This window comes from Neopelma chrysocephalum, unplaced genomic scaffold (genome assembly GCF_003984885.1).
Source record: "Neopelma chrysocephalum unplaced genomic scaffold, ASM398488v2 Primary Assembly neopelma1_61b, whole genome shotgun sequence".
NCBI classification, from domain to species: Eukaryota; Metazoa; Chordata; class Aves; order Passeriformes; family Pipridae; genus Neopelma; species Neopelma chrysocephalum.
In genome coordinates this window covers 6,161,281-6,172,130 of record NW_020897717.1, presented here as the reverse complement: position 1 = coordinate 6,172,130, position 10,850 = coordinate 6,161,281, and the positions used below count along the sequence as shown (strand labels likewise).

Below are 10,850 nucleotides of genomic sequence, written 5' to 3'. Positions count from 1 at the left end.
ATGTCCTTTTTTCTTCTATGTTGGATGCAGTATGAGAGGAAGGGAAAGTTGCATACAACAGTATTTACAATTTCTTTTCTCTGCGCAGCCAAGGCAACATGCTGTGGTTTTTAACTTACAAGATGCTGTCCTTTGCTTGTGTAATGCTGGCACAACCATGACATATTAAGTTCTGCCTTCTTCTATGTTATTATAATCCTAAATGGCTGATTTTTGCCCTCTCTCTTTTTCCTTTTCTACTACTAGTTCTGGAGTTACAGAAAGTACATTTCCTGTAATTTCAAGAAAACTCTTTGAGAGCTGATATTAACCAGTGGTTGAAAAGAATCCCTTTCCAAACCTCTCACCTCTCATTAGTCTTGCAACAATAGATTGTACTCACCAGTCAGGTTGTATTTCTGTAGATACTTTAAGAATAAGGCTTTTTCCACCAAGGCCTACTAACTCCCCAGGTGATGAATATTTGGGACGTATTTGTTTCAGTCATAAGAACCCAATCCACAGTTGTCCTACTAGCAGATGGGAAATCAGAGAGAAACTTTTTAATGAGCTGCTGTCACCTTCTTCTGTAAAGCTGGAGATTTCAGGTGAATCATCCCTCCTACTTCCTATGATTGTTCATTTGTGAAAGTCAAAGTGTTGTATTATTGGAAATATTCACTGGCCCCTGTGCAAATGTGATCTATTGCAAATGTGACAGTCATTAAATGACAGCCTTATATTTTGGCTTGCCTTGTATTTGCAGACGGAGATAGACCCCCTAAAAAGAGATGCCTATTACTTGCTTAGCAACACTCTTGCAGTGAACAGTTTACTACTAACTTTTGTGCTACGAATTCTAAATTCCATCTGGAATTTCATTTTAGGATGCAGGTTACCATAGAAAATATTTTGAGTAGACAGGAGAGGTCATGACTTGGTGTTCACATTGATGCTAGCCCAAAGCTGTCACCCACCTCCAGGGAAGATGCCTTTTCCAAGCTTCTGAGCTTCTCCTTCCTTGACATCATCTCTGCAGTCTCCCTATCCACACGTCCCCAAATGCTAAACAGCCAAACCAAAGCAAAATGTTCAGGTTCAGCTCTAGAAAGCTTAACACAGTTCACTGCATGAGGCTTTGCCTCCTCCTGTCCCCTGGACATAATTTGATAAATCCTGGGATTTCAGATGCGTATGAAGAAAAAACCCACAGAGCATATTTTAGGCTGCAGTTTCACAGGCATTTCAAGTCAATACAAAGTTGCCCTGATGTTGAAAGCAGAGTTCCAAGCCTCACGTAACTCACATACTCCTGCCCTCGATCCTGCTTTTGTCCTACAGCCATAAGGCGATGGGAAGAGTCCAGATCAGAGCACTAATCTAGTAGAAAACATATTCCTGTCTTTTTAGAGTTAGCGTTCATTTGGATTGGCAAATTGCTGCATTCCTCATCTAATCTGACCTTTAGAAAAAGTATTTGTTAACTCTGAATTCATCTCTCAAGATTTACAGTGTGCTGTTCAGCCCTCTTTAAACAGCAGCAGCACTCAGTATGGAACCTTCCCTGTTCATGCTGCTGCGCCACTTCTGCAACAGAGCCAAATGGCATCCAGTACAGGGAACAATTTGCCCTCATCCAGGTGCAGGCATGTGACAGGCACAAACTGACCCAGGGTTCTGCTGCCCAATGAGATATCTGGGCATTCCCTTAGATGGACACCCACCCTTCCCACCACACTGCTGGGCAGCAGGGAGGCATCAGACCAGATCATGGTCCTTCCCAGGGCAGGCAGCTAGAAGGGCTGGAGTCCTCTTCTCGCTTCCCCACACTCACTCATCCATGGGAAACTGCTGCCAAATATCATCAGCTGGAGTATGGCCACCACTAAGAAGAAGAAGTCCAATTTCAGATTTGACGGCATTTTGGAGATTCAGAGCTGTACATGCACACCCCAGTCAGCCAGAACTCTGAGATCACTGCAGGGACCAGAGCCACCTGCCATCCCCATCCAGCAAAGCCGGAATTTTAAAGCAATGAAAATTTAAGGCGAAAAAATGTTCATCCATGGAAAACTCAGAAGGTTCACATATATACGTGGATAAAAGAAAGCCTTAATAATGATAAAAGGCAGTTTTTTGTGCTCCTCTGCAATGAGGGAATGGTTTTCACAATGCAAAGTTCTCTTTGCATACAGTACAGGGAATCCTTTACCAACATTTAGATGCAGTTGAAGGCTAATCAAGATCTCATAAGTTACTGGCCTCTTACTGTTATTGAATTTCCTTCCATTTCTTATCTTGAGTAGCTATTATGATTCCAGGTATTCAAGTGAACGTCATTCAGAAAAGATAAGGTAATAATCCATTGATATAGGACCCTTGTATTTAGATTTCAGCATATCCAGCTCCCTGTTTATGCTATTAACCACGGTAGAAAAAAGGGAGCTTAAATTACTCTGTATTTCCTTCTCAGATGATGTACAGAATAGAAATTATTCAGCAGATGTCATCTATCCCTCTTCAGCAACAGAGATGAGAGTTGTCGGAGTAATTTTGCCTGCTTTCCTCAGGAATGCAAATTTTGCAGGGATTCACCCCAAAATGCCTCCATTAACATTTCCATTAAAGCCCTTTGAAAGGAGAGATGAAATTACTCGTATCCAGTATTAAATCATTAATTTTAATAAAGGAATTGGACCTAAACCCCAATGTTCTTTAGTACATATGCTGCAAAAAATTACACAACCTGCTAAATCTATGCCAGCTGATACCAAGCATTTCCCTTAACATTCAGAACTTTTCAGAAGATGCTGAGCTTTGCCACACAACCATTACTTGATTTCCAGTAAACCAGACAAACTAACTTTTCATGGATACAGTCACATTAAATAAACTCTGTCTTGGTTTGCACCTTCCTTTAAATGTTGGTATCTGTTCAAATGGCACAAAAAATATTCCAAGGTTCGTTTGAGTCATTTATAATCACCAATATAGAAAAGCAGTTTTAAAATACGTCAAGAATATTCCAAAGAACTGTGGAGGAAACAATGTTTCCTCAAACAGAGCAAAACCCAGACAGGAGGGATAAACCAATCTAGCAGTTTGGTGGGGAGATGCTTTGTCCTCTATCCCACCACTCCTGCCTCTTTTCCAGTATGTGGGGCTCTACCTCCTCCTCCTCCCTTGCACCAGCTCTGAAAATCATCAAACTCCTGACTGACCCACTTCAACTCTACTCCAGCAGAAAACACATTTTTTTTTTCTGCCTGGTTAATAAAATCCATCAACCCCCAGGCAGAGGTGGTGAGCACCAGAGCTGGCTGGGGGCGAGTGGACCTTTTGGTGGCAGTGGACAGAGCACCCACCCCGGGCCACATAGTGCAAGTAGGGTGCCAGGATGCTCTACCTGAGCTGGCTCAGGGAGTGTGTCAGAAAGGGCCAGGGAGGAGCAGAGTGGAGAAACTGCTCTCTTCTGGTGGAGGCAACCTGCCACATCACCTTGAGCATGTAATTTTCATCCCAACCCTCCACTTACTTCTTTAGCAGATGAGCACTCACAGGTCTGGCTGTGGTCATTCAGGATATTCCTGCCTCTCTCTGGACAGGTACCAACCAGCTGCAAAGCTGGCAGAAGGGACAACATAACTATACTTCAGATGCAACAGTGGGAAGCCGAGTATCTTCAACTTAAAACTCTGAGGAACTGAGCTTAAGCTGAAAGGTCAGAAAATGAAGTTTCAATTTCCAGAGTTAATGTCCTGCCAAGGTCTGGAGGCTCGGCAGGCAAAACCTGAAACATCCTAACTTATTAATGATGGAGCACCACCACCTGAAGCTCCTTCAAGTAAGATTCACACTCAAGGTCAGCAGGAAGAGACGGGCCACACAATTAAAAACATATCTCAGGCCTTCTTTGAAAATGAGGTTGTCAAATGCAGCCTCTCTGAAAGAAGTCAAAGCTGCGCACCTAAGGATGGGATGGGAGCAGTAAATGGAAGGAAAGCAATAATTTCCTTTTCAAAGTAATGTAGAGTTGCATTGGACATTTAAATGATACTCTGGAAAAGAGCTCATCCCCTGACTATGTATTTAACCATTGAGGCACTGGTTTGCTGCATTCTGCATTTAGCAGTCAGCAACCTCCCAGCTCCTCCGGGGGCTGTGTGCCCTCATCCATGAGTGACACCGACTGTGCTGCATCTCCAGCTTCTACACTTGATCTGGAGGTAAATGTGGGGGTACAGCAAAATCAGCTCACACTTTAACCAGGATGCACTCAGCAAAGGGCAGCACTCCCCTGCTCCATGGCTCACTGCTGGGAGTATGTTCGGTGCTGTGCAATCCGTCTAGCTGTGCGTTGAGTTACAGCACACTGCTACACCTGACAAAGGCAAACTGAGAAAAGCCACACAAATAAGAAGCCCCCAGGAAACTGAGCAGATCAGGGAGTAAAAATCAAAACTACTAATTCAATACATTTGAAAATCCCCTAACGATCATACCAAACCATGTTAAATTAATTCTTATTCCGAGACACCATTACATCTATTTCTACAAAGTTAAGTATTTGATGCAATTTCTTTCAGACTATAAACTGAAGCAAGCAGGCCTCAGTCCCAGCCAATAATTAGTAAAATCCCCATTTTCCAGATCCTCAGAGTCATTTTAAGTGACCCAACTATTAACAGGTACATCACATCTCTAATGGGCAACAACAGAGACTTAGAACTCCTTCTCAACCCAAAGCTCTTGAAGAAAACCAGTTTAATTTTTACGCAGTTTATCGATTTATTGCAAAGTATGACAAAAGTCCTGAATGGCCTGACCAGCTTTGCATACACTGTTGAATTTTGAAATGAAAGCAAGAGAACATTTGCTTAAGTCAACAACATAAGTCACTAGTTTAAAGGTTAACACTTGATTGTGCAGCACAAGAAACAGACACTTTTATCTTCCCAGTTCAAGGACTCCCGGTTTTCTGAAGAGTGGCACAAAACACTGCAACAGACTGGGTTGCAGCACACTTTGGAGGTACAAACAGAACAGGGTGCAGGACAGGTGGCATCAGAGTATCACTCACCTGGAGCCAGGCAGAGGGAGCTCAGGCCCAGCTCTCCCCACACACTGGCATGCCATTAGCCTGCTGGGAGACACTGGTGGGCTATCACCCATCCTGTCCTGGCAGCCTTTCTAACACACAGAACACTGGTGCTGACACCAGCATGGTTGTGTTTCATGTGAGGCAGCTGCTGTAAAGCTTCAAGAACTCTTCTTCCAGCCAGGAAACACCAAAGCCAACCTCAGCACCCTCACCAAGATCCTGTTTTACGAACAGAAAACCACTGGGAAGATGAAAGTACTGCACTGACGGAGTACAGCTGTCCTAGATAAGCGAAATATAGAAATAAATAAGGTCCTTATCTACTGTGGCAAGAAAAAGGCAGGCTCGGGGGAAGAGGTGGGCAAGGGAGAGAAGCAAAAACCGTACCTAGGGAAGAAACAAAATCTGAAATTAAATGAGACATGCACACCTAATTCATGCAGTTTAGTGTGACAATTAGCTTCAAAATCCCAAAAGTGAGTTAAGACATCAGCTTAAGACACCAGTCAAATCAACAGTTATTTTCTGTTCCTCAAAAACACTGGCAAAGGCCTGTTCCTTGCAGTCAGGGCATCTGTACCAGGGATGCCTGGGGAAGGACCCATTGGAGCTCAGGGCCACCGTGCAGCCAATGACAAAAATAAATTTCATCAGAAATTAAGTCTGGCAATCAAAGGGAGCAATTCTTAGCCAAAATGTCAGACTGATCCATTAAAAAAAAAGTGACTACTGTAGCTAGGCTGTGTTGTCATACATTGCTTACGTTTGTTTTAATTTTAAACTAAGTGTCAGTCCAAGGTTTGTTACACAAACATATGGCACCAGTATTACATTCTACCTTGTATTTATAGAAAGCACTGTGGCAGTCCAGGCAGTGCAGAGATGCCATAATGTTAACAACATTTATTATTAGTATGACAAAAGAACAAAAATAAGCTGGTAGAAATTGTGACTTAGAAGTTTAAGGAACTGACTGGAACAAGGTGCCAAAACTGTGGAGATATTAGCTAAAATTCCTTCAGTATTAATACACTCACAGTCTCCAGGCTGCCAAGTATTTTGTTATATAAATATACCCTCAAAAAGGTAATTTGTTTAAAACCCAAGCCCTGAAAACTGATTAGCACATTTAATGCTAGCCCTATTAACAGATATGCCCTCAGCTGGGTGATGGGAGCATTGAGGCAGAAGTCCGCATTCCTGTGAGTGAAGAGGAACAAAGCTTTTGGGACAAAGGGTAAACTTTAATTATGCCTTTTTATTACCCAAACTGCCATTTCCTCCTTGCCCCAAACAAGCCAGGAAGGCTAATGGCACTCTCATTTTGCCCCTTAAGCAATGTGATTGATAAATGCCATTACTAGATTTTTCCATTCCAGCTGTTACGCTACAAGCAGTAGACCTTTGATTCTTCATCCTCTTAAAAATAAAAAAAAAAAAAAAAAAAAAAAAAAAAAAAGGCAGGATACAGTACACCACTGACATTCCCGAACCTTCTGGAAGCGCTTATTAACTTTGGCCGCCGACCAGTGACGGCTGCAGGAGTGTACTGGAGCAGCAGTGCAAACTGGTTAATCTGTAGCTAGACATATCTGTGATTGGCGGGGGTGGTGGTGGTTAGCAAGAAATACTCCTTGCCTGGCAGCCAGGGCTTTAGCAGTTGGAAGGGTTACTTGGCTTTTTTTTTTTTTTCCAAAAAATTTTATTGGGAGAACTACAAAACATTTACAGTACAAAGTTTACAGTCTCACACAATTTGTAGTGAACTGACTCCCGAAAAATATATTACAACTCAAGTTGACTTATCCTTTAGTTACATTCAAAACATACTTCTGTTAAAGTAGTCCAAAAGAGTACATAGTGCTCAATCTGTACCTATGTACAAACAAAACTAAGCTACTGCTCATTCATCCACCGTCCAGGAAAGTTTTGGAAAACTCCCAACTTTCTACATTAGGAAAAAAAAATTACAAGTTTTGGAATTCAATTAAACAAGATATGTTCATGTACTGTATAAAGTTTCAGATCCAAAGATGGCCTCCGTTCTTATAAAATAGAGTGGCGAAATTTTGCTGTAGTTAAAACCCATCCCTACATTCAAATTATCTCAAGCGTTAAGAAAAATACTTATTTGGTTGAGAAATATTTAAGGCAAGCATGGACCCTCAAAAAGGCACTGTGAGACATAATACTGGGACCCCCAATTATTGCTACATACTTTGAGACTATATCACAGTGTGATTGGTGGAGTTAGGCAACAAAAATACTTTTTGGTTATTTTAAACAAGTCTGAATTAGATTTGCCACTTTGAAGTCTGATTGCTAAGGCAGTCTTTTTTTCTGCTCTTTTTTTTTTTCTTCTCTAGTTTTTCAACTCGGACGGGCTACAACCATTTACATTCTAAAAAACCCATAGAAATTCCTCAAACTACTTCCACAGCATCGAGACCGATTTCTATAAAGAAACCATGCAATCTTTCAGATTTACGTAAACAAGGAAAGAAATTAATGAAATAAATATTACATACAATCTCTTAAATTAAGAATTTTACTCATTTACAATAAAATAACCAAGTGAAGTTACAAAAAGGCATATATTACTGTGAAAAGAACACACTCCACATTTCGCCGATTAATAATGAAAATCATAATTTAAACATAATAAAAGAATATATATCTATTGCTTTTCATCATACCCGATAAATACAGTATGAACAAATTACCAATGTATACTTTTCACAAGATAATAAATAAGTTAAATAATTTCATACTGAGTTGTGTGCAGTGAACTCATTCATGCAATCAACTCAAACAGCTAAAAAAAATTTTAAAAAAATCAGCAGTTATTCTCCAACAATTACAAACTAAACTCGGTTGAGTGCTTCCAAATAAAGCAACAACAAAAAATTGTTCTAAGCCAAACATCCACTAAGTGGTGGCAATGGAACCAATATTAAACTTTGGAATGAAGGTTTTAGCATTTGTTATAATAATAATATATAGATATATAAAAAAGGTTGTTATCAAGGCATATTCTTGGCAGGATGTCGGATTCTTTTTTTTCCTAAAAAAAAAAAAAGCTTATAGGTTTAGCATGTTCTGTGTTTTTATTTGAACTGGATTGAAACACAAACTAGTTTGTAACTTCTTTTTCTGTGTGTCTGCAGGTTTGGAGGAGCTGGGCAGACAGAACCGGCGCTCCCCAGATTGTTTGTTGCTTTCTGGTGGTGTCTTTTCTAATGCTAGTTTGTTGGTTTTTTTTTTGAACACAGATGGAATGGCTGCTGCTGGTGCGTATCATAACTTGTCTCCAAAGAACAACAACAAAAAAAACCCCGAAACAAAAATCCCCTTCTCTTAAGGTCTCTCTATAAAAATAGGTTTGTTCAGTTCGTGTCATTTGCCCTTTTGCAAAATGCTTTGTTTCTCGTTTTGTTCAGCTCTCGGTGTAGATATATATAAAAAAAAAAACACCAAAAAATAGAGAAGAAGGAGAGGTTTCGCTTTCTTCGGTCACTTACTTGCAGGGCCGCCGCGGGGCCCCCCCGGCCGGTCCCCCGTCCCCCTCAATCGTCGGAGATGGAGAGGCGACTGAAGATGGGCAGGCGGCGGCCCGAGTCCAGGCTGGGCGACTCGGAGCCGCTGAGGGAGCCGGAGCTGAGAGAGCCGCTCAGGTAGCTCTCCCGGTCGGAGAGTGAGTCCGGCGGGCTGGGCGGCGCGTCGAAGACGGGCGACTCGGAGAGGCGGCGGAGGGGCTGGAAGCTGAAGGGCGGCGAGGCGGGGGGCGGCGGGCAGCCCCCGCCGGGCGGCGGCGGCTGCTGCTGGCAGCGGTAGTAGGCGGCGGCGGCGGCGGCCGCGGCGGCGGCAGCGGCGAAGTTCTGGGTGTGTAGGGCGAGGGGAGCGATGAGGCTGCCCAGCTCCTGCCCCGAGAAGGCGAAGGCGTTGTTGGCGCATGGCGGCGAGAGCAGCTCCTCGCAGTAGGAGGCGGAGGCGGGCGGCGGCGGCGTGCGCGACCCGCCGGGGCTCTCCAGCAGGGCGGCGTCCAGGCGGCCGCCGGGCGGCGGCGGCGGGGGGGCGCCGTGGGGGGGCGGGGGGTGGTGGTGGTGGTGGTGGGCGGAGAAGCCGGAGAAGCTCAGGCTGTGGTGCAACTTGGGCCGCTCGCCGCCGCCGCGCGGGTGCCCGAAGCCGCCGCCGCCGCCCAGCGGGTGGTCGCGGGGGGCGAAAGCGCGGAGGTCGCCGGTGCTGCCGGCGGGGTGCGGGGGCGGATGGTGCGGGTGATGGTGCGGCCCGGCCGCGGCGGCGGGCGGGGGAGCGGCCGTGCCCCCGCCGGGCGCCGGGCGGCGCTCGTCGGCGTTGTGGATGAAGTGGCAGCGCGGGCCGTAGGGGCAGAAGCCGATGGTGTGGAAGGTGCGGCAGAGCTCGGTCTTGTACTTGGGGTGGCGGGTGAGGCTGCGCAGCTCGTGGAAGCCGTGGGCGAACTGGCACTTCTCGCCGTACTTGCAGGCGCCGCTCTCCTCGAAGGGGCGGCACAGCTCCGTCTTGTAGCGCGTCGAGTTGATGGGGGCCCCGCCGCCGCCGGAGCCGCCCCCTTTGCCGGCCGCCTGCTGCTGCTGCTGGAGCTGCTGCATGAGGTGCTGGCTGCGCTCGCCGTTCTCGCTGAAGGAGCGGTCCCGGAACTTGTTCTCCTTGTTGAGCAGGGCCGTGGGGCTGCTGCTGCCGCCGCCTCCGCCGGAGCCCGTCTCCTTCAGGCTGCCGAACGAAGAGGAGGAGGAGGAAGAGGAGGAGGAGGTGGAGGAAGAGCTCGAGCCGGTGGGGCTGGGGAACTTGGAGCCGCCGGCCAGCGCCGTCAGGTTGCTGGTCGAGTGCCGCCGTAGGAAGCCCGGCGCGAAGCTGGAGCTGGGAGGGGTCACCGGGGTCCCCACGGCTTTCTTATCCAGCATGCTGCTTAAGTTGGTCAGGGACTTCTCCGTCTGCCGGGGCGGGGAGAGGAGAGGGGGTGGGGGAGACAGCGGGAGAGAGAGAGTGTTGCGGGTGACCGCCTGCCCACCGCCGCGGCTCCCCACGCCGCCCCGCCAGGCGCGCCGCGGCAGTCGGGGCGGGGGTCGCGCCACCCAACGGGCCCGCAAAGCGCGTCCGCTGCCAGCGCGTGCAGGGCAGGGCAGGGCTGGGGAGAAGCTCCTGCACCGGCTCTGCTGCATCTGCAACTTTTTTCAAAAGTTTCTCCCGGCAGCGCAACATGCGGGTAGGCGCTGCGGGGCGGCCCGGCACCCCCGCGGCTGCAGATCAGCCCGCCCCGAACGCGGCCGCCGGGAGGCCACGAGGCGGCATTCCGGGGCTCGCAGCCTTGCGCCAGGCCCCCGGCCGGCTGTCAGACCGCGACCCGCCCGCACGGCCCAGCACGGCCCGGCCTCCCGCCCCGCCGCGGTGCCCCAGCCCCAGCAGCCCAGAGAGTCGCCCCGCAGCCCGCGGCATTGCCAGCCCAGATCCCGCCCGAGTAAGCGCACTCTTCCCTACCTTGCACAAGAAGTCAATGTCGTAGAAGGCAGATAAAAGTGTCGTCGACATTTCTAGATCCTGTAATGGTCGGAAATACAGGAAGGACCGAAAGATCCCGCTGTCTTTGGAGGGTTTGGAAAAGCCACGACTAGACAGGAGGGGACCGTCTGCTTGAGATCCGAAACGGTCCCGACTCCTTCCCGGCGGGACGGCGGGTGCCGGGCCGAGGCGGCGACGGCGGCTGCACAGCAGCGGGCGAACTGCGGGAACTCCG

At 47.4% G+C, this 10,850-nt stretch overlaps 1 protein-coding gene across 1 annotated transcript; it reads right to left on the bottom strand.

Annotated features, from left to right (window-relative positions):
* Window positions 1-6,758: 6,758 nt before the first annotated feature.
* ZFP36L2 (ZFP36 ring finger protein like 2) lies at window positions 6,759-10,843 on the bottom strand. The gene is made up of 2 exons (XM_027682003.1): window positions 10,595-10,843; window positions 6,759-10,050 (listed from the first exon to the last, which is right to left on the bottom strand). The coding sequence occupies exons 1-2, from the start codon at window positions 10,643-10,645 to the stop codon at window positions 8,647-8,649; spliced, it is 1,455 nt and encodes a 484-aa protein (XP_027537804.1). The 5' UTR covers window positions 10,646-10,843; the 3' UTR covers window positions 6,759-8,646.
* Window positions 10,844-10,850: the final 7 nt, after the last annotated feature.

Coding starts and splice junctions, on each gene's coding strand:
- ZFP36L2 (XM_027682003.1), bottom strand. CDS start 10,645: ATGTCGACGACACTTTTATCTGCCTTCTACGACATTGACTTCTTGTGC. Junction 10,051..10,594: donor ACATTGACTTCTTGTGCAAG/GTAGGGAAGAGT, acceptor CCGCCCCGGCAG/ACGGAGAAGTCCCTGACCAA.